Source organism: Paroedura picta, chromosome 1, assembly GCF_049243985.1.
Source record: "Paroedura picta isolate Pp20150507F chromosome 1, Ppicta_v3.0, whole genome shotgun sequence".
Lineage (NCBI taxonomy): Eukaryota > Metazoa > Chordata > Lepidosauria > Squamata > Gekkonidae > Paroedura > Paroedura picta.
The window spans coordinates 73,668,140-73,691,664 of NC_135369.1; the positions used below are offsets into that span (position 1 = coordinate 73,668,140).

The 23,525-nt window shown below is 44.1% G+C and overlaps 2 protein-coding genes across 2 annotated transcripts in view; one reads left to right on the plus strand and one right to left on the minus strand.

Annotated features, from left to right (window-relative positions):
* EPHX1 (epoxide hydrolase 1) overlaps window positions 1-6,286 on the plus strand; it is an 11,435-nt gene extending 5,149 nt beyond the window's left edge. The window contains exons 2-9 of the mRNA XM_077342715.1: window positions 1,210-1,420; window positions 1,652-1,832; window positions 1,969-2,199; window positions 2,289-2,418; window positions 3,576-3,790; window positions 4,526-4,634; window positions 4,866-4,991; window positions 5,903-6,286. Of these exons, the coding sequence (XP_077198830.1) occupies window positions 1,210-1,420; window positions 1,652-1,832; window positions 1,969-2,199; window positions 2,289-2,418; window positions 3,576-3,790; window positions 4,526-4,634; window positions 4,866-4,991; window positions 5,903-6,104 (1,405 nt within the window). The 3' untranslated portion in view covers window positions 6,105-6,286. The remainder of the gene's footprint in view (window positions 1-1,209; window positions 1,421-1,651; window positions 1,833-1,968; window positions 2,200-2,288; window positions 2,419-3,575; window positions 3,791-4,525; window positions 4,635-4,865; window positions 4,992-5,902) is intronic.
* On the minus strand, window positions 6,277-15,185 carry MAD2L1BP (MAD2L1 binding protein). The gene is made up of 2 exons (XM_077342729.1): window positions 14,669-15,185; window positions 6,277-8,680 (listed from the first exon to the last, which is right to left on the minus strand). Exons 1-2 carry the CDS (start codon window positions 15,116-15,118, stop codon window positions 8,141-8,143), a joined length of 990 nt encoding a protein of 329 aa, XP_077198844.1. The 5' UTR covers window positions 15,119-15,185; the 3' UTR covers window positions 6,277-8,140.
* Between the last annotated feature and the right edge of the window lie 8,340 nt (window positions 15,186-23,525).

The window sequence follows — 23,525 nt, forward strand, 5'->3', positions numbered from 1 at the left end:
CGAACAAAATCTGCTCAGGTTCCCTGGCCCCAAAGAAGTAAAATTGGCCGCAACCATGGCCAGAGCATTTTTGGCCCTGGCCAGGTGGAATGCCCTGCCAAAGGAAAGCAGGACCCTGTGGAATATTAAACAGTTCCACAGGATCTGCGAGACAGAGCTGTTCCACCAGGCGTATGGTTGAGGCCTAGAAACAGCTTATAGTTGCTGACCTCCCTGTCTACAAGCTATCTAATAAAATGTCATCAAAATAATTTGATCATTTATATATCATTTATATATTCCAACCCTTTGTAAGACACCCTGAGTTTCTAGAGGGCAAGGGCCTGTAAAAGGGAGCTTCTATGACAGGCATTTGGTTGAGGTCAATCTGAACCTCCCCTTCCCATTGGCCCCCAAGCCTCCCTCTGACGACAATCATTACAGACCCACCCAAACCACTGGGCCGCAGTACGAGTTAATCAGTGTTTCTAGTATTCTAGCATTCTACAATGTTTATTATTATCATTACTAGTGGCCATGCCTGTTGCATTCAGAAATACAACAGGTGCTAGATTGGGAATGGGGTAGAAGAACTCTGCTGGCCTCCCACTCCCCCCAGGACCTGGAAAGACTGCAGCCAGCTGTTATGGAACTCACTGACAGGGATCTGCAGCCCCCAAGCCTCTGAGGGAAGTAAAAGGAGGAGGGGGCTGTCAGGGGTGGGGGACGGAAGGCAATTGGTTGGCTCCTGGGTAGACAGGCAAGCCAGTTGCAGGAGTAGGCACTTAGGGGCGGGACAGCTGCCCTAAGTGGGTGTTAAGCACTGAGTGGCAGTTAAGCCATGAGACATGCTCCTCCTCCAAGCCCTTAACAGAAATATATTATGTGGAACAGATAGTTGTTATTGTTATGGTTGTTACCACATTACTATAAACTGAATTAATTGTATTGTTCCTGTTTCATTTAAACCACCTTGAGCCTTCAGGAAGGGTGGTATATAAATAAATAATAATTCCAGGAGACCTCTGGGCCTCAAGCCTCCCACAGTTTATTCTAGATTTGAAAAGGAATTGGGGAGAGATGAACAAGAGTGCCATTTTGTGAGCCCAATCAGAATTGGCTGCTTGAGGCATTTCTAAATCACGTCAAAATGGCAGCAACATCCTCATGGTTAGCCCTAAGACTCTAAAACCTTTGATGCTGATTCTGAATGTCTGCCTGCTTTCCTAGGTCGTATGACTCGCCCCAGAGAAATGTGATTGCAGCTTCTTGCGTGCTGGGAGGCGGAGGCCTCTTGGTATATTGGCTTCTGTCCAGGCACAGGATGAAGACTCTGGAAATGGGAGATGGATGGTGGGGCTCAGGTGTGAAGTCACCAAGAGATAAAGAAGATGAAGGGATTAGACCCTTCCAAGTGAAAACATCTGAGAAGGAAATTCAGGTACCAGTGGGGAATTAGGAGAGATGAATGTAGAATTGCATCGAGTCCAGTGGCAATTTAAAGATTAAGAAAGTTTTATTCTGCATATAAGCTTTTGTGTGCTTTGTTCTGCTGCTTCAGAACAAATAATGCTTTCCCTTGTTAAGATGCCTCCTCCACATACCAGTGTGTTTTTGAAATTCCTGTTGCAATATCTCCAGTGATTATGCTTTGTGGGGATTCTCTCATCAGGATTTGTACCAGCGCCTTGACCAGGCCCGTTATACCCCACCACTGGAGGGTTCTGCTTTCAATTATGGTTTCAACTCCAACTACCTTCAGAGGGTGATCTCCTACTGGAGGAACCAGTTTGACTGGCAGAAGCAAGTTAAAATCCTCAACCAATATCCACATTATAAAACAACCATTGAAGGTGAATTCTTCTCCCCTGATCTACCTCTCCCCAGTGTCTAGGCTAACCCTTTCCATCAAATTCTCTCCCAGTTACTTCAGTGAGCTATTTTCTGCTGATAGCCACCACGTTAACTTTTCTGTTGTTTTTTGGACAGGGATTGAAGTTCATTTTATCCACGTGAAGCCATCTCGTAATCTGAGAGGCCTGGCTGCCAAGCCTCTGATGATGGTGCATGGCTGGCCTGGCTCCTTCTACGAATTCTATAAGATCATCCCACTGCTTACTGACCCTGCTGGTCATAGACTGAGTGATGAGGATATAGTGTTTGAGGTCATCTGCCCATCCATTCCAGGATATGGCTTCTCTGAGGCCCCGCACCAGCAGGGTATGCAGCACGCAAGACTGTGAGAGACCTTCCTAGGCTGGAACTGTTCATTCAAAGGTTTTTAATTATCTGATTCTTTCCTCTCACAGGCTTTGACAAGATAGCTTGTGCTCGGATCTTTCACAAGTTGATGCAGAGACTGGGCTTCCAGGAGTACTATCTACAGGGGGGAGACTGGGGAGCTGGCATCACCACAAACATGGCCCAGATGCTGCCAAAGTGAGTGCTTGCTTTCTTTTAGTCTATGACATAATTCTTATTCAACAGACTAGAGTCCGTGCTCTTCCATGTTACAGGCAAGGTCGCCCCCACTCTAGCCGTCCTTCATACATATTTGGTGTGATGGTAGTTTGCAATAAACTCTGCATTAGGCAAGATTAAGGAACCAGTCATCTTCAAACAATCCAGTTTAGTTATGGATTTTTTTTCTTCCCCCAAGGAACCCTTAAATATCCTAGATATTTTAATGAAAACTTTCAGTAGAAATAGGAAAACAGCTGCAAACAGAAATGCAAATTATACATTCTATTCCCATGAGGAATGACTGTATTTCCCAGAAGTCAATACCAAATTAGTTCCTGACTGAGCATAAGTGAAGGAACTGAGGAATGTTAACTAGTACAACCACCACTGATACAATTTGTATAAAATAACAGCATCAGCAGTGGGTGCAGGCATTAGAGTTTGTGTCTGCATGTCTTTTTCCCACACCTTTTCACCTTGTCACTCTTCTAAACTAGATATGTGTAGTGGTCGTAAAGATCTATTTGCATATTCATGTATTATCCTGTACATGCATAAAGCAGGATGATGTATTTTTTTACCAAAAGCCAAGCATGAATGTGAAGGGCAAATTCTGCCTTTTCTTACCTCGAGTGTTTAGCACTGGTTCCCAACGTAGTGCCTGTGGGTGCCAGGGTACCTGCCAACATTTTTCTTGGCACTCACCAAATGTTTTTGGAAAGAAGGGTGAGCCAGGTGGGGCTTTGATTGCTCATTGGGGAGTTGATTGGTTGTGCAGTTTTAAACATATTGCTTTGGCATCAGCTGCGCCACAGCAGAAGCAGCGTCACTTATGTGACTGAAGGTAAGCTTCAGCAGCCATTTTCTGGCTGAACAAGCCACTCTGGAGCTGAATGCCCAGGGTGCTCACAGGCTCAAAAAGGTTGAAGTATAGCATCTAACTTTTGCATATTCTGTACTTTGTTGAAAATAGGCTACATCTTCCATTTTAATATAAATTAGGCACACACTAGGTTTTGTTTGGCAAGCTTAGGCTTCCTTGTATGCAAGTCAAACCCATTGAACTCATTGGGATTTATTCCTGAATAAATACGTCGATATCAGCCTGTGTGCTTTGTGTTCCTTGGCTTTAGGTCAGTAAAGGGGCTTCATCTGAACATGGTCTTCCTGGCCAAACTTGGTTGGAGTGACATGATATCTTTAATGCTGGGAGCCTACGTGCCATGGCTGGTGGGTCTCACCCGAGAAGATTCACGCCGGTTATTCCCATACTTTAACAAGCATGTCTATGAGATCTTGCGGGAGTCTGGCTACCTGCACATTCAGGCCACCAAGCCAGACACAGCAGGTTTGTGAATTTACCTTACTTGTGACTGTTTAGGGTCTATGACCCACTTCATTCCTGCCCTTGTATAATACTGTTGCTAAAATGAAAGATATCACATATTAAATAAAATTTGATTGAATTCAAACTTCCAAAATGCCCCCTATAGGTAAACCTCCCTGGTGAACTAGGTTTTGCTAAACAATCCTGCACCAGGTGCTCTTTCCTAGCACTTGTGCCAAACATAACATTTACAAGTCTGCAAACTCAAACATGTACAAATAATTGATTTCACCTCTGAGATGTTAACATCTTTGCTGTGGTCAGTACACTCAGTCTTTCGTGCTCAAATGTTTTTGAAAACATGGCAGTATAATAATATATTCACATAATTTTACAGATAGAGAACAGAGAAACAGGTTCATGCTGTGTTCCCTGGTATGCGCATACTTGGTAACATAATGCATGATCTGACAATTCAAATGTAAAATGAGTAGCCATTCTTGTGATCACAGTAATTTTTTTCTAGTACCCATTTTAAGTTAACTGGATGCTTTCAAGATTAGCCGTAACATTAACTCTTATTTGAAAAAAAAGTCATCTATAACTGAGTGAGCTAGTATGAAATTAGCTGAAATACAAAGCCCACATCCTGTTCTGGATCCCTGAACATGACTCTTCCCTGGTCCAGTTCCTAGTGCAAGGCTAGAAATCTAAAGGCCGTTGACTGAAAGCTATTGTGTTACTTCCCTGACCTAGGATGTGGATTGAATAATTCGCCCGTGGGCCTTGCTGCATACCTTCTAGAGAAGTTCTCCACTTGGACAGATAAATCCTTCAAGAATTTGGACAATGGAGGTCTGGAAAGGTAGGCCTGTTGGAAAAACAACCAGTAGCTTAAAACCCGAGGGTGGCGCAGGGTGAGAATCAAAAAGAATATATACTAACATGCTTTTATCTCAGCAGCAAAATCATTGGCATTTTAAAGACTTCCAAGCATTTAATCAGAGCCATACAATATGAGTTCTTGTATTATGGGTAAGCTAAATAATATGCAGTCTAAATACCCAATCTAAATAATAATGCTTTCCTTATTCAGGAAATACTCTCTGGATGAACTTTTAACCAATGTCATGATTTATTGGGTGACTTCCTCCATTGTGTCATCCATGCGCTTTTACAAAGAGAACTTCTCTCGGAACCCTGCCAGTGCTCCTGATATCAGGTAAGGAATAAGTATTAGGAAAAATGCTAAGTCATCCCATAACAAAAATGATCTGCATGCTGTCTTACACCGCATACTTCATTTATGCTTTCTTCAATGAGCTATGCACATAGTCCCTGTAATATGCCATACTGTTGCTGTAATGCAAATACAATTTAGCCCTTTCTTCAGCAGTCTTTGCCCCCTCCCCAAAACTTACTTGAACAGTTTCGATTCTGTAGTTAAGACTACGTTTTCAAAATAAGTTTGGAAATCACATAATTGATAGCAATGCCACTCTACCAATGGGTGCTGCATGGCAACATCTCATTGAAACATGATCTTCTATATTTTAAAATGCTTCCTCATTCACAATTATATATTGTATACAGGGGTTTCTTTCACAGCTGCCTGAAAAAGCACCTGTGCCAAGGTGAAAGCTTCACACCCAGCACTGCTTCTGTAGCCCAAATACCATATTATAGACTCTAAACTTTAAGAATTACAACTTACATCTACCAGGCTAGTACAAGAACACAGTGATTGATTCTATCTCAAGCTAGCCACTCTAAGTCTAAAGTTTGTGTGCCTATTAGAAACAGGAAAATGACTAAAAGCATACAGTGAATGAAAATTTAGTTTTACATTTGGAAATGCTAGAGTTTAATCCAGGAGCACCATAGAGACCAACAAGATTTTCAGTGCATAAGGTTTTGAGTCAAAGCTATGTTCTTTAGAAACCATCTGATGAAAGGAGCTTTGGTTCTCAAAACCTTATGCCCCAATAATCCTGTGGGTCTCTAGCCTGATCCTCATCTGACTCTACTTGTTCTATTGTAGACTAACTATCATGACTACTCCCTGAAACTGCCCTAGATAAGGCATTTCTTGTCATTGCGCAAGCAACTTTCATGTGCTGTCTTTGTCTACAGGATTGGTGTTTACGTTCCTACTGGTCTTGCTGCCTTCCCTAATGAACTGACGCATGTCCCTCGATCCTGGGCAAAGAAGTTGTTTAAGAACATTGTCACCTATTCCTACATGCCCCGTGGTGGGCACTTTGCCGCCTTTGAGGAACCAGAGCTTTTGGCTCAAGACATTAGACACTTCATAAGAAAGGTGGAGCATCTGTGAATAAATGGCATGCCAAGAGCATTACAGAAATGCCAGAGAGAACATGAAGCTTTGGGCAACTTGCAATAGTTAAAACAAAATATTGTAATTTAATTGCTGCTTAAGCTTCAGTGAATCAGATACTCCTGTTATGAGAGGCTGTTATCATACAAGGAAATTAAAAAATATTGAGTCAGTGTGAATCATGTCTTTTATTTAAAAGACCATTCTTACTCTCATTTACTTCATTTAACAGACATGTTACAGATAGATTGCTTTTACATAGGATCAAAATAGCACCTCCACAAAACATAAAAAACACTGTACACAACACTTGATTTTTTTAAAAAGAGCTAATTGATTGCAGCTGGGATAAAAGCTCTTTTATAGGCCCAGCACCAGAAATTGTCAGCTTCTCTCTGACCCTGTCCTCTTATCTGTGAAGCTATTTCATAGCCTTTGATAACTGTTTTATAATAGAGCCTGTGTCCCAAAGCAGAATATCTTCAGTGTTTTATTTGCTTTGAACAATCATGTTTGTTCAAACCTCTCCCAGAAAGTAATTCAGTACAAAGTACCATGAGCCCCAGACGGCTTATAATACTCTGAGACTGGAAAACCCTTCCTGTAATGATTTGTAGCGATTTTGTCACTATACAGCGCTGGTCTGAACAGTGTTCAGAAGTCAGGTACACAACATGTACATACCAACCTTTATCCCATAGGCACTGCTAGGTCTCTCTACTTCATCCTGAAACACGGTAGCAAAACAATCCCATTTGAAGGTCTACATTCCTTCATTTTAATTTCTTGACGCAGAATCTTGTTCTCAGGGCACAGAAATGGCCTATTCTACCCAGCTGCCCCACATCTAGCTTTAATTTGTGTTTCCCTTCATATAGGACAGTCTGACCCTATAACCATGGGAAACTCACTCTCCCCCAAATTTGTCTACTATTTTCACTACTCCATAAAGCAATGCAATCATTGTGGCTTTACTCACATTATGTAAAGGTTCTCTATTCCGGACTGGATGCTAGTCTTTGTTACTGTTTGTCCTCCAGGAATCTCCTATCCTCTATCTTAATATAAGCACTGAATAAAGCAGATCAGTATCCCAGTGTAATGTAGCCTATAGGTCAGGTTTTCATCTGTCTGACATGCTTTAATTTCAACAGCACTTCTAATTAAGCTTTGATCAAAGCCAGAGAAAATGAGGTGAACAGTTTCTATACCTTTAGAAGTGCTTTAGTAATCTGCAATTAACACCCATTTCCACAAGAAGCACTATTAGGATGGTAGCCTCTATGCAAGAAGAAAGATCTGTCATATCAGCCAAGCAGAACCATTATGAAGAAAGCAAAGTAAGCATTTCCATATTACTCATACTGAACTATTTTTTTTGGGGGGGGGGGGAGTGTCCCCTCATACTACGCTTGGATACTTCTCAGAAGAACCAATGTATTCAGGCAGTGTCTACAAAACACATGTGAAAACATTGCAGCAGTGGGGGGAATTCCAGCTTTAAATATCATAATTCCCCCACACAAGGGAAAAGGACGTTGCTATACTTATTTAAAGCTGGATATTCCTCACAACAGTCCCTTATTGCAGTACCTATCATCGCACAGGCAAAGATGAAAATTATGGCACCCATGATGTCCTTTAAAAAAAATAACTTTGATAAGAGATTTAAGTTTTGTAAACATTACAGAGTGATCTAGCAGTGATGTAATATTTCATAGGTTCCTCCTACTATGTCCCAATTGTTTCAAGTCTTGTTTAATAACCAAACAGGAGAGAAATTGGGTTAGTGAGTCCCAGAGCTCACTTTTACTCTTTGAATCAGTTCTCTAAAGGCACTTGTATTTACAGTGGAACTGCTTCAAGGCTTCGTCATTTGGAGAGAACGCTCTCTAGAGAATACAGTACAGCTCAACATAGTTCTTAAAGTGCTTGTGGAAAAAAATCGAACAAGAAACTTGTACTTGCAAATGGTCAATGACTTATCACAGAGTAACATCTATATGAGGTAAGGAGTCCTTTTCAAAACCATGTCAAGAAATGTAATGGAAACCCTTCACTGTCACTGGAGCTTGAAACCATATGTAATCATTCCAGGCAGAATTCATTTCTCCATTAGAAGGAAGTGTTGCACCATCATGGTCACTGCAGGATAAGTTGACAGTCAGCTTCCTCCCTCGAGCTGGCACTTTGTAGTTCAGTTTGGGTCTGAACCAGTCAATGCCACAGTTGCGGTGTCCTTGTACCATAACGATGACACCCAGGGTGGGGACAGCTCTCAGATCACTAAAGACATCAGCCAGGAAGAGTGAATGGAAAAGCTTGCGAACACAAACTGCCGTCTGCAGGCTCTCCTCAGTGCCACCTACAGAGATACCCTGCAGATTGATCTCATATAGTTCTTTAGGGCTGAAGGCAGTTCCACCAAGCAGAATAAGAACTCGTGGGACTAGTGTCAAACTAAACATGATTTCCAAGTGCTGGAACACTCTCTCCAGATCACCTAGTACTTGCTGGCATTTTTTATTGTTGTCTGGTTCTCTAGGATAGACTTTTCTGATCACACCTTCATCCTGTGAAGTAAACAGAACAGAAACAATGGGAATATTTTAAAAGGGGAAAACAAGACTTATCTTTTATGTCCAAGCACTTCACATGCAATAACTTAAGGCCTACATAGCAACATTTTGTATAGCTTGTGTCCATGCATGCTAGTAAACCACACAGTTACCAAACTAAAAAGAATATACCAGTTACTAACAAGATACCCAACAAAATCAGAGTCCAGTAGCACTTTTAAGACTAACAAAGATTTATTCAAGGCGTGAGCTTTTCTGTGCAAGCACTCTTCCTCAGAAAGCACTCAAAAGCTCACACCTTGAATAAATCTTTGTTGGTCTTAAAAGTGCTCCTGGACTCTGATTTTGTTGTGCCACTTCAGACCAACACAGCTACCCACTTGACTCTAACAAGATACCCATTTGCCATAATCACTCCTCTTGAATTCGTGTCATTGCACAGCACTTGTAAGAGACTTCTCTAGAAATGGGGATTTCCTACATTCACTCTTAATATTCTCATGCAGTAAATGCAAGTATTTTGGCTATATAGCAGACTACTCGTAAAATACTGTCTCATAGTTCAATCAACATCTTGTTTTGTTGTAAACTGCTGGGTAATTTTGGATGAAATAACAGAACAATTGTGGCCACCATATTTAGTGACACTTTATTCTGTTCATTGAGTAGGGCTGGATAAATCTCTCATCCTAACCAATCTTCTATTGTGGCTTTGGTTAAATGATAATTCTACTGCAATTTCTTTGGGGGGGTGGGGATAAAAGACACTGCATCTGGGATCTATGTGTCAGCACACCCATACAAACACATGAATAGATATTCAGATTAACATGAAGAGTAAGCCTGCATACTTATGCAGTGAGCACAAAACCAGGATCTTTTACCTAAATATATGGCCATAAGAGTTTTCAGTAGGAAAAGGATGAGAGATCTGATTTCAAAAGGAATATAGTTTATTGAGGGGCAAAAGCACAAATAAAAAGCACATTGCTTACCCATAAAAACATTATAACCAAACATTTATCAGCGCTACCTCAGTTTAGAACAGAAGTTACTTTTAAGCTAAAGGTATAAACATGGGGGGAAGGAAAGAGGAGTCCAGTCTTCCAGAAGACAGGCCTAAATAGCACCGAGTAGCAAAATGCCACCTCTGTGTAGTGCAATTTAGATTAGAAAATAACAGAAGACAGATCAAGTTAAAATCCCTCGTCTGCATAGAAATTAGATGAAAGAAAGAAGGGCCCAGTGTGTTAGGAGCCTCAGTTGCAATCAATTTGTAGCCAGGACCAGACTCACTGAGTTCAGCAAGGAAGTAAGTCTAACCACGAGGCTGGAATTAACAGTTAGGATCCAGAAACCAGCTACAAAGATGTGAGAGCCGAAAGGTTACTTTTATGCATCACATGGAAAAGGCATCATATTGAAAAGGGAACAGTGCCTCTGCTGTAATGGCAGATTCAGATGGGTAGCCGTGTTGGTCTGAAGCAGCAAAACGAAGTTAGAGTCAGGTGATACTTTTTAAGACTAACAAAGTTTTATTTAAGGTGTGCCCAGGGGTTGTTAGTCTTAAAGGTGCCACTGGATTCAAACTGTTCAGCAGTGATGGAATTGGGTTCAGCCTGGAAAGGGAAGTGGAAGGTAGGAAGAACGAATATAGGCACGATTAACCATGTTCAGAAATATGGGAAGTATCTGGAGTGATTAAGTTATCAGTTTGGCCTTGCTCAGAGCTGACACAGAGCTTGATGGCCCTTCCTGGGTCTCCAATAAAATTACTGGAAGGTTAAACTTGATTAACAAAGGTGAGGAGATGGCCAATTAGCCTGGCCTCACGTTATTAGGTTTCCATGACATTCTGCATTATGATCCTAGAAGGCAAGTTACTTTTCTGCAAAACCTGGCTCTGTAATTATTGCCTGAACTTCAATGAGCCCTCAAGAAGGCAAATCATAGAAATATTAGGGGCCAGGCTCGTTGCATTCAGGAATATGACAGGCACTAGATTGGGGGTGGGTGGAAAAACTCTACGGCAGCAAGAAGCTGTTAGGGAACTCACCTGTTAGGGAACTCACCTGCAGGGGCAGCTCTCAAGGAGCCTCCAAGCCTCGGAGGGAAGGAGGAGGGGTTGGTCAGGGGTGGGGGATGGAAGGGGATTGGCTGGCTGCTGGACAGACAGGCAAGCCAGTTGGAGGAGGCACTCGGGCAGGACAGCCACTCTGATTGAGTATTAAGCACTGAGTTGCACTTCAGCCATGAGACACACTCTTCCTCCAAGGCCTTACCAGAAATATTAAGTGGAACAGATTTCCAAAGGAGTATCTAGCTCTCCAGGGGAGCCTGGCTACTTCCCTTTGAGTTAGCTTTTCTGCTGGCTGGCTGATACCAATTTCTCAGTTTTAATATCAAACAGGGCTTCCCTTGCACGATCTCAAGACACCATATGGCCTGAGAAGTCACAAAAGAAACCCTAAAACATGAGTGCTGACTCAGGACTGTTTTCAGAGTTGCAAGCATGCAGTTGAGAATTTGGTGCCTTGAAACATTCTGTGAAATTATTAAGAACAATAACAAAAACCTTTAGTGGCATCCACAATACAAAACAATATAGAAATCAGTTCTGTAATACAAGTATGAAAAGTTGTAAGGAAAATTACAGCAGGCAAGGGAGCAGCAATACAAAAAGATAAAACCAGTGACATTTACTTCTTTACCCTGTGGGTCATTACTATAGATAAATACTTGGCTACCCATTCAGTGGTCTCCAAGCAATTATCAATAAGCAGCAATTCAAGAGCCCTGCCATCTGAGACATTAAAGATAAAGGTATCCTGTGCAAGCATTGGGTCATGTCTGACCTTTGGGGTGACGCCCTCTAGCGTTTTCATGGCAGACCATGGAGTGGTTTGCCAGTGCCTTCCCCAGTCAATACTGTTTACCCCCCAGCAAGCTGGGTACTCATTTTACTGACCTCGGAAGGATGGAAGGCTGAGTCAACCTTGAGCCGGCTGCTGGGATTGAACTCCCAGCCTCATGGGCAGAGCTTTCAGACTGCATGTCTGCCGCCTTACCACTCTGCACCACAAGAGGCTATATTAGGGAAAGGTAAAAGTGGGGAGATCAAGTCAGAACATTTGTTGTTATACAACTTACATTGCAGAATGATATGGCAAAGAAATTATTAACATGCCATTGTGATTTCCAAATCTTCTTGCCATATAATAAAATGCGTACTATGGCCCCCCAGCAATTCTTCAATCTGGAGGTGATTGGCCCTAAGTGGGGGATATTGAACCAAGAGGAAAAAGGCTAGAGATCTACCCAGCAAGCACTGACATGGTTGCCTAGGAGGCTAAGACACACATGTAGCCACCACAGTCACTGGTAACCAGCCCCTGCCTTTACCTATTGATGGAATAGCCCCCACACTGAGAGAAGGCTATGCAGCTGAAATACTATGCCAGGGGGACCTGTCTTTGGAGGACTGACTGCACAAGGCTGCATCCTGGCCCCCAAGGTCATCCTCACAGGTAACCCCCTCACCAGAGAGAGCACCAGAGGGGACCACAGCACCAACATCGCAGGGGGGCCACGGACAGCTGCTCTGGAAACAGGCCACAGGCAGCTGGGCCAATTTAGGATACTGCCACAACTGCAACAGTGCCCTCCCCTTTTGGGGACCAGTCCCCAGGGTTCCTCTGGCCTGCCTTCCAGCCTCTTTCCAAATCCAGCTTAGTGTAGTGTCTAGGAGTGCCGACTTCTAATATGACGAGCCAGTTTTGATTCCCCACTCCTCCTCCACATGCAGCCAACTGGGGGACCTTGGGCTCACCACAGCAATGATAAAGCTGTACTGATGAAGAAATAATATCAGGGCTCTCTCTGTCTCACCTACCTCACAGGGTGTCTGTCGTGGGGAGAGGAAAGGGAAGGCGACTGTAAGCCGCTATGAGACTCCTTCAGGTAGAGAAAAGTGGCATAGAGAAACCAACTCTTCTTCTTCTGCCCTTCACAGGAACAGAGCCCCAGGGGTTTTGTGGACACTGGTACCTAGGGATGCAACAGCACCCCTGCTCTCCTGCAGCCCCCTCTGAAATCACAATGGAGTGGAGATGCCACCTTTCCTCTCCACTGCCCTGGTGCCCACTGTCACCCTGCTGCCTAGGAAGCTGAGACACATGTGCAACCACTGGTAACCAGACCCTGCTGAGAGGGAGTCCAGGTACACCTGAGAGCTGCCGCCGCCACGTCATTCAGCTCTGAAGGAAAAGAAGAGTCCAAAGACACAGACTGTGAGGGCTACTGGACAAAGGCAAGTCTTGCAAGGTAGGCTGCAGGTGGATCCCCTGGGGTGCCTAGCAAGAAGCGAGGAGAATGAGCCCTCCAACTCAGGGCAGTTTGGCTGGCAAACCAGAGCAGGCAGAGATTGGGCCTTGCTCACTTCTGGCAAGCCCTTTTGTGAGGGCAAAGAAGCTAGCCCCAGGAACTCTCCTCTACCCTGGGAAGAGCTGGGGAGCAGAGGTTGCCATACTGCTGGGGGGATGTAGTGTCCCTAACACGTTGTACCATATACTTCTGGTGTATCCTACATTTGAAGAATATCATCACCGTTAGCTAATTATCTGAAGAAACTGAAATTCAGCTGTGTTAATGAGAAACATTGGATTAAAATGATACTAAATGTGAGGGATAGTAGCAAAGTTTTTGCTGGCAATTTTAAATGAAAATCTTTTTACGATGGATTTTACATCTGGAACTGTTTGAAATTTTTGTTTTATGCTTTGCAATTTTATGCCAATAAAGGTACTCTGAATCTGAATCTACTGCTGGGGGGAGTGTTCCTTTGATCCAGGGAGGTTTATTGATCCCTGGTTCAACCTCCATTCTCTCTTGCCCCATTTATACTGCTGGGGATCAGTTACCATCAATCCAACCTCAAAAATAAACAACATAAGGTAACAAAAATTGTCCAAGGCTTCATAAAGCTCTTCCAACGGGCATTTGGTTAAGGCCAGGGTAGTAAGATCAGCCATTCCAGGCCAAACATTGCCTGTGGTCACCTATTAGTGCAGTGGTTCTCAATCTGGGGGTTGGAACTCCTTTGGGAGTCGAATGACCCTTTCACAGGGGTTGTGGCAGAGCAATCAGCTTGGCCAGGGGTGGGTGGGGGTGCCATCCACACAATAGCCTTACGGAGTAAATTGAGATACAGCGTTAGTCTGTCTGGAGCAGCGGAAAAGAGCGAGATCGGCATGGTGGGACACAACTGAATTGAGAAATCCTGGGGAAAAACCAATTTATATACAATAATGAACAGTGGATCTTCACACCATTAGTCAGTTTCGGTTTAATATCTGTGAAAGAACACTTGCATAATTTTATGGTTGGGGAGTCACCACAACATAAGGAACTGTATTAAAGGGTCGAGGCACTAGGAAGGTTGAGAACCACTATATTAGCACAACAGCGATGGCTGCTCAGGAGGGCTGAGGGTTCACATTGGAGAAAGTAGTCTGCGGATTGTTGCCACTATCAATTGACTGTACTGAGGGTTTTATGTTTTTCTTTTTTATGTAAACCACGAGCCAGCCGTGCAGGGAGTAGCAGTCTATAAATACAAAACAAAAAAGCACAAAATAAAATCAGCACATTAAGGTTAAGCCAAATTCCTTACCTGTTCTGTAAATTCACCATTTACGGGGATTTTCCCCACATAGATGAGCATTTAAACACCAGGCATACCAGAGTTCAACCCATTCTACCACCCCGTTCTCCCGCGTGTATGGACTAACTAGGCCTAAACTAGTTGTTCGCGATAACGTCCGATTAGTTTGGATGCAGACAAAACAACCAAGGGATCTTGGAAACACAAGCGGGCAATTAGGCCTCCCCATGTCCGACAAAGGCTCCTGACACACAAAAACCCCTGTACGGCCAAAGGGCCGCCGCGGCCTTCTCCTCCTCCTCCCACCCGTCGTCTCTCACCTGGCGCGGGGTCCCGAGGAGCTGCCTCCGGGAGAAGCAGGCGAGCTGCTCGTAAGGCAGGGGCAGTTGCTGCCGCTGGTACAGGACATGCTTCAGGAACTCGCACGTGAAATGGAAGCAGCCTTCGCGAGTTACCAAGCCGGGGAACTCCACGGACACAGAGACGGCGCCGGCCGCCGCGGGAGCCGCAGGCACTACAGCCACAGCCACGGAGCCCGATTCCGGGGCCGACTCGGCCGGAAAAGGAGCGGAGAGAGCCGCTGAGTCGCCCGTCGGACCCGAGAGGGGAGCCCCTGGGGACTGCGCGCCCGGGCCGGACGGAGAGAGGCCGCCTCCGGAGCCCCAAGTGCCCCCCGCAGTCTCACTTTCTTCCTGCTTCGCCCTCTGAGCGGCCATTTTCTGCTTTTCAAACTCGCCTCGATTTGAATGGCCGCCCTCCCAGAGCATCATGGGAATATGTATTACGTCACTGGCGGGAGCGGCGCCGGCCGTGCCGCCGGGACTCCCTCGAGCTCTCTTTCTCGCCTCCAACCGCTTCGTGCAGGGAGAGGGTGACCTTTTAGCTTCGACCTAAAATGGAGCTCTTGGTCTCCAGTTTTAATCTAGTCAAAATGATAAGTCTCCACAGGATTTGAATTCTGCCTCACACAGATAGGATTTGCTTTTAATCGTCGTTTTGGACGAACCTGATGTTGGTTCCAAATTCGCAGTTCCTAGTTCCTAATTAGCCGATATACCCACTAATATTTGTGATACTTAAAAAGAATTGCAGCCCAAAAAGAGAGCTGGACCGCCCCAACTGATATCTTCTCAAACTCAGAGGGCTCTCTTGTTCAAGGTGAAATTTGCTGAATAAATATTTATTGAATAAACGGATGATTGCATGCCTCCCCCCCCCCAAAAAAGGTCAACCACCCTAAATCCTATACCCCAGACAAAACTTAATGCAATCTTGATCATAGAAGTAACCTCCATTTTGTTATGGATCATACAGTGTAAAATTTACAAGACCACAACAAAGACAGCTAAGCAGCAAGAGGATTTATTTAGGATACATGTTTGCAAGCATGGAGAGAAAGCTAATTGGTGCATTCTCTGAAGTCTGCATCAGTGCAGCTCATTTTTAAGACCTTGATACGTCATCATGAGGTATCCTGACAGTCCCTCACTGTCCCTTTGACCAATCAGGTCAACGACGAAGGGCGTACAGTCTGACCTATCACGGATGGCTATATATCTTATTACAATTTTCTCGCTCTATGTTTCAAAGAATACATTCCTTTATATGGAGGGATGCTACATTCAGGAGCTATCTGCTTTTGACAAACTCAAGGTTACTTTGAGAGACAAAGAAAGAACTATACACATAGTGCCACAATGAACTCAAGATACATTCTGCCTGACCTAAAAATAAACCATAGACAGACTGTGTCTAAAGTGTGTTCCACAAATCTGTATTTGTGTTCTCAATTGTGTTCCACAAATCTATATAATCTATATCAATTTGAAAGTAAATGTCAGTCAGTAACCTTTTATTGGCATAAAATATGTATAAGACATATAAAAATAGGGTTAATGAATTCAGGAGCATCCCCAGCCTCTTCTAGGTATGCTAGCCTCCAGGTGGGATTGGGGGATCCCCTAGAATTACAGCTCATTTCCAGGCACCTGGGGTTCCCCTGTAGAAAATGGACCCTTAGAAGCTGAATTGGATGTCATACCCTAATGAAGTCCTGCCCCTTCCCAAATCCTGCCCTCTGCAGGCTCCACTGCCAAAGTCTCCAGGTATTCATTCATCCATATCCTGCCACTTCTCTGGGGACTTGTTGCGGCTTACAATAAAATATTCATAAATTAATAAACCCCCCAAAACTAACCCTCCAATAATGGCAGCTAAAAGATACCCTCTCCCACCTGAGCAGACTAACCTAAAGGTGAGATGCAATGATGTAAGTGCTGCAGCCAGAGGAGGGGCCAATAAGCCAGGCAAACAAGTTGGAATAAATATCAGAAAGGCCTGATCCAGGGAGAGATGGGAAAGATGGCTGCTTGAGCACTTCCAAGGAGGAGCTCTTGGTCCATATAGGGGGCTGAACGTATCTACGCCCGGCAGAAGCAAGCAAGGTGCGCAAACCTGGCTAAATTCTCCTTATAAGAGCTTCGGAAAGCTCTGTAGCTCTAAAAAGACCCGTTACTGATCTGCGGGGAATGATTCTCAAGATCTTAAGCTATACGCGACTATTACGGTCAAGAAGCAGTCTACCATCAGAGCCTTCTTTAACAAGGATCACCTTTTCTTTCTCATTCCTCTCTCATTTTCTGAACTGCTTTGAAGAGACTTCAGAGTTTTTTAACTTCAAATGCCTGCTATCAACAGTGAGTAATGTTTTAATGACACTAAATTGTTTTTGTACACCTCCCCCTGTCTTGTCTACCAAGCTGCGCAGTGAGTTCATCTTTCTCACAAAGACTTTCCTGCTTGTTTTTCTTGTCTTTTTTCAAACTCTGGGGGAAAGGTGAAACATACGAACAATTTTAAAAGAAAAATGAGCTAATTTGGACTGTTTATATTATACGGAGATTTCCCTTGATAACTACTCTCGCGATATCTCTCCCACTGTGTGACCTTCTAAGGCAGTGGTCCCCAACCTTTCTGAGGCTGGGGACCGGCAGGGCATTGGTCCGCGCCCGCGCGGACCGCACCCGCTCATCTGGCCGCGACCCGCGGGCCACGCCCGCTCATCGGCCCGCGCCCGCAGTCCAGGCCCCCGCGGGCCATGCTCGCGCATCGGGCCGTGCCCGCGGTATGGGCCCCCGCGGGCCACGCCCGCACGTCGGGCCACGCCTGCACGGCAGCACGGTCCAGCCCTGATTCCCTCTCCCCACCCTCCCGCAGTAAGAAGCTTCCCGGGCCGCAAGCTTGCGGCCTGGGAAGTTTTTTACTGCGGGGGGGGGGCGGGGTGAGGGAGCCGCGGCCCGGCACCATGGCCTTCACGGCCTGGCACCGGGCCACGGCCCGCAGGTTGGAGACCACTGTTCTAAGCAATCAGAACTTTTGTATGAGGACCTCTCCTGGCTGTTTGAAACACTGCACAAAACTGGCTGGTGTTGACTTCTAAGTCTGATTTTTAATATGGCTATTTTGACTCAGATGGTCCGTCTGTTAGCAAAACAAAGAGAAAATCTGAATGCCTTCACAGAAAATTTGTTGAAAGATATTTTTAAGGAGATCCGAAATGGCAAGAACAGGAATGATGAAGCAAATGATAATGATAATATTAACCAACTGGAACAAAAAAATAGCAAGAGTGAAGAATTACAGGATTGGAAATCTTCAACAGAAGAAATTTTTGAAGCATTGGAGATGGAGTCCTTCAGAAAGCAAGACCTGCAACAAGAACTTACTATCATCACTGATCAAGTTCCCCCAGATGAGGTTACCTTTACTGAAAAGACATATCTCAAAGCAGAAGCACAAAAGAATCAGCCAAAAGACACATTGGTTTGTCCTGAAAGTAATTATTCTAAAAGGGCTTCCCAGGGGGAAAAATGGTCCTAACACACCCCAGATTGGAGAACAGGAGGTGCAACTATTTAAAGAATCATTGGCAGATATTCTGTGGAAAGGGGCACAACTTTATTTCCTAATCCTCGAATTGAGACCTCCTTAAGATGAATGGGAGGAGGCAAGGGGGGGGCTGACATTTTTTCTATATTCTGTTTCTGTATGGATGGCATTAATACTTACAGCAACTGTAAAGATTTTAAAACAATTTGAATTGAAGAATTTAAGAGCTGCAAATGTTATGATAAAGCGGGCTTCTTCTTTTTTCCCCTTTAAAAAAATACTGGGCTAAAGTAGCTGTAAATGTCATGATAAAGGTTTTTTTTCCTTTTTTATTTTCTTTTTATAAATACTAGATTAAAGTTCATATTGTTTTATAAGAAATGCTTAATGTTAAGTACTTAAAATATGTTGTTGTAAACAAGTGCAAGAACCAGCTGATTTTCTAGATTAAGGATATGCCTTGGTTCAATTCTAAGGGTAATTTTTATAGCACCCGTTGACTGTAAGTGATGGAAATGTTATGTTAAAGTGGGATTTTTTTTGTTGTGGCTTTGTTTTTATATTTACAGGCAACAGACATCTACAGTATTCAGCAATGTAAAACTTCAAGCAAATGAGGACTTTGGGGATTGGAGGGAGGGATGATATTGTAATATTGTAATCAAATATATATTTTCCTTGTTCTCTCTATATAAAAATAAAAAAATTATACATACATACATACTATCCAGTTCTATCCAGTCAATAAAAACAAGACCAGGAGCTGATTGTGGTTCAGATCATGAGCTTCTTGTTGCAAAATTTAGGCTTAAATTGGAGAATGTAGGGAAAAGCACTAGGCCACTCAGGTATGAACTAAATCATATCCCCAACGAATACACAGTAGAGGTGACAAATAGATTTAAGGAATTAGATCTGATAGACAGAGTGCCTGAAGAACTATGGACGGAGGTGCGCAACATTGTACAAGAGGTAGCAACTAAAACCATCACAAAGAAAAAGAAATGCAAGAAATCAAAATGGCTGTCTGAGGAAGCTTTACAAATAGCTAAGGAGAGAAGGGAAGTGAAAGGCAAGGGAGAAAGAGAAAGATACACCCAATTGAATGCAGAATTCCAGAGAAAAGCTAGAAGAGATAAGTGTTGGAACTGTGAGTGTCTTAATGGGTTAAAACGCCTGAGAAACCAGAATTGAAGACCTCTCATGTGCCACCTGGCATAGGGGACCACAGCTGTCACTGAGGCCATAAGGCCAAGAGCCTGTTGAAACCTGTATGCAGGTTGCCATCGGTTCCATCCAAAGGAACCCAGAATAGAATACAAGGGCCGTATTCTATGGACTGGCAAGGAGGCGGTAGCAGTAGACGAATTTAGGAATGCTCCTATGAATTCTACCTCCTGCGATGGAACAAGGCGGGACTTCTCTCTGTTCACAGCCAAACCCAGTTGGGCACAGACCAATAAGGTAAATCAGACCTGGTCCGTGAGCTTCGAAGCGTCAGGACCTATTAAAAGCCAATCATCCAGTTATGGAAATATTGTAATGCCTCTCAGCCTGAGAAAAGCGATTACTACTGCCATACACTTTGTGAAAACCCGCGGAGCAGTAGCTAATCCAAAAGGTAAAACGGTGTACTGATAAATATTGGATCCGTGTCGGAACCAAAGGTATTTCCTGTAGGACCTATGAATACCAATATGGAAGTATGCGTCCTTGAGGTCCAAGACCGCAAACCAAGCATTACGTTGTAGGGATTCGATAATGGAAGGTAACGAGACCATGCGAAATTTGGAAATGTATAAGCATTTATTTAGCTGCCGAAGGTCTAGGATCGGGCAGACCCCGCCGTCCCTCTTATCCACCAAAAAAAAACCTTAGAAAAAACTCAACTCTTTGGCACCTGTTGGCACCAACTCTACAGCTCTCTTGGACAAAAGGTCAGAGAGCTGGACACTAAGCTCTGTGAAGGGGTTGTCCGGGGCAGAGGCACCCAAGACACAGACTGGTGAGGACTGAAACTCCGAGCGATAACCCTCAACAATGATAGACGAGAGACGACTGAAGATGGCGCCGTAGCAGCCGGATTTCTGGCCGGCTCTTAAGCCATGCTGAGGGTCAGGAGCAACCGCATCTGGCAGACCTGAACAGATACGCAAATCTGCTCGCCGGTCGCCCCAGGAACCGGTAACGGCATCCTGAGGGTCCTACAGATCCGTGGAGAGGGAGGGAGAGACTGAGCTCTCCAGATCAATCGCGGCATGTGCTTAAGGTCAAGATGGCGCCCTTGTCGTAAATAACTTTCTAAGCCTGAAACGACCAGCTGACCCTACATTCTTCCCAGACCATCTTTTACCAGACTGACAGGAGCTGAAGCCTACAACAGTAAGGATTGAAAGCTTTCTGGCTTTTCTTTTTCTTTCCCCACAATCTCTTCCTCCCCCCTCCTCAACCAATTTACAAGTGAATTCCTTCTTTCGTCGAGTGAGAGGCTCCCAGCTAATTATACCCACTAACCAAACAAAGAGAGAGCTCAAGAAAAGAGAGACTTTAAAGTTTTGCTGGAGAGAGCTCAGTGGGGGAAGCTGACTTGATACGGAGATCGACAAACTGATAATTTTGGATCGCTCGAGCTCCCGCGAGACCTCATGAGACTTTCTGTTTATAATCTGTGACTGCCTAGAACTATGGAAGAATTAACTAAGGCACAGCTTCTCCATTTGTTATGCGAAGGGAGCTCAAAGATACTGAAAGCAGTTAACAAGCTGGAAAATGAAATCCAAAAGACTAAGAAAGAGCTTTTAGACAGAACCGACACAATTCAGCCAACAATACTTCAAACGAGAATTCAACGTCTGGAAGTTAATCAACAGGAGGGGGAGAGAGCTAGAGACGTAAATATCAAAAGCACCTTGGAAGAACTTGGGAAAACAGATTTAAGGAAGGAAAGCACCGAAAACCTGGAAGTCTATTCAGAGCAGGAAGTGATTTGGATCAAAAAAATAAATAAGAGTCTATTCAAAGGCGACAGCACGCAGGAAGCTGTCAGGAGATAACTCTGTGCGACCAGAGGAAGAGATCCGGATTGACAAAGTATACAGAGCCTATTTAAAGGCGACTGCAAGCAAGAATCAAGTAAGAGACTTCTTTGGCCCTGAAAATACTCTACTATGGAAAAAAACACAATTTCATTTTCTGCGACCACCTGATGGATGTGATGAACAGTGGAACATTCTCCTGGTTTCCTGTAGGGAAGACAGCAGCAGTAACTTTTAGGACAGGACCAATATATGAAGCGAACTGCCTTTATATTATCTAAGACAATAATAGAATATATTCTTATAATAGACTATACTCTCATATGTATCAACAATTACTCTGCTAAGAAAGATGGTAATAATTTTAAGATCAGGATTAATATGTGATGGGAACTGAATATGTATGCCAATATGTATGTTAAAAGAGGATGGCAAACTATATTTCAAATGTATTAACAAGACAGCAGCAGTAACTCTTAGGTCAGGGCCAATTTATGACCTTATATCTTATATCACTTAACCTTATATCACTTATATATCACTTATATATCACCTTATATCACTTATATCACTTAAGATAAGTGACCTTATATCACTTAAGATAATAATAGAATATATTCTTATAACAGATCATACTCTCATATGTATTAACAATCATTTTGCTAAGAAAGATGGTAAAAACTGCTAGATTAGGATTAATATGTGATGGGAGCTGAATATGTATATTAAATGGCAAACCATATCAGCTGGTCGCTTTTTTCTCTTTACTTTCTGTAAATGCTTCATATAATAATAAATAATAAAATTATAAAAAAAACAAAAACAATGATAGACAAAACCCAGGTGTCCTGGGTAATACTGAACCAGGCCTCACAGCATTCGGCCAAACGATCCCCAAAAAACCAGACTACGGGGTAGGGCTGCTGGCATAGTCAGAACGTTTGTTGGGGGTGGGGATGGCTTCGACCAAAAGATTGGTTCGAAGGGCATTGACACTGAGGATGTTTACGGGCTTGGAACTGGGGCGGACCAGAGCGGGGCGGATACTGGGATGGAGGACCAGAGGAGCGTTGAGGGCGTAGAAAACAAGGCCTGACGTTGGAAGCGCTGCTGGTAAAAATTTTGAGAAGGCGGAGGAGGGAAAGAATTTAAGTATCTCGCAGACTGCCGGGTCTTCCTCAAGGAGAATAGGAAATCATCCGTTGTCTTAGCAAACAGCGAGGACTTCTCGAGCGGCATGTCTTCAACCTTGATTCTGGTTTCGAGAGGAAGAGATGTATTTCAGAGCCAGGAATGGCGACGAAGAACAATAGCAGAGGTCATGGATCGGGCCGCAATATCTGCCGCATGCTTGCCTGAGTTGATACCGTGTTTGGAAGTTTTGATCGCCTCGGCTTGGATCATGCGGGCGAGACTTTGTTGCTCTTCGGGAATCAGCTTGATATACTTCAAGAAACTCTCCCACAGGCAAAGCTGATAGGCGCCTATGATGGCCTGGTAATTGGCTATACGAAAACTGAACGCCGAGGAAGAGTAGACCTTCCGTCCCAATGCATCCAAGCGCCTGCTCTCTCTATCTACCGGGGAGGAATGCTGGCCAGGTTTGCATTTCAACTGCATATCGTCTATAATGGAAGACGTGGCAGATGGATGGATGGAAAGATATTCCGAAGAGTCGGGCTTCACCCTGTACAAGGATTCAATTTTCTTCAGTGCCGGTTGTACCGAAGCAGGTTTGTCCCAGATAGGGACCGTCAGATCTTCGAAACCCTGGATAATAGGCAGGGCAATATTCGACAGGGTATTAGAATAGAGTCTGCTCCGGATCTTGTCCTTGGGCCTTGCATCCGACGTCGAAACATCCAGGTCAAGGGCCTTGGCCATTCTTAGGAGCTGCTCTCCATACATTCTGTAGTCCTCAGTAGGCGAAGCTAAGGTAGGGTCTGCCAAGGCTTCGTCGGGGGACAGCTCCGACGCGGACTCTGGGCTGGTGGGAATCGGAACGGACTGGGGCCCAAACGAACCCGACGGAACAGCCGACATCATGGCCGAAGTGCTGTCAGGGAAGTCCAAAACAGGATCCTCCTCCTCGGCCATAGGCCGGTCCCATTGGCCAACATATACCAGTGAATGCCCCACAGGGACCTGGGTCAACGGTCTCCATTGAGCCGGGGGAGCAGAGACTGATCGAGGCAATGCAACCGAGGATCCATCGTCCTGCACATCCAAGGAATAGGACTGTGTTAAAGGCTCT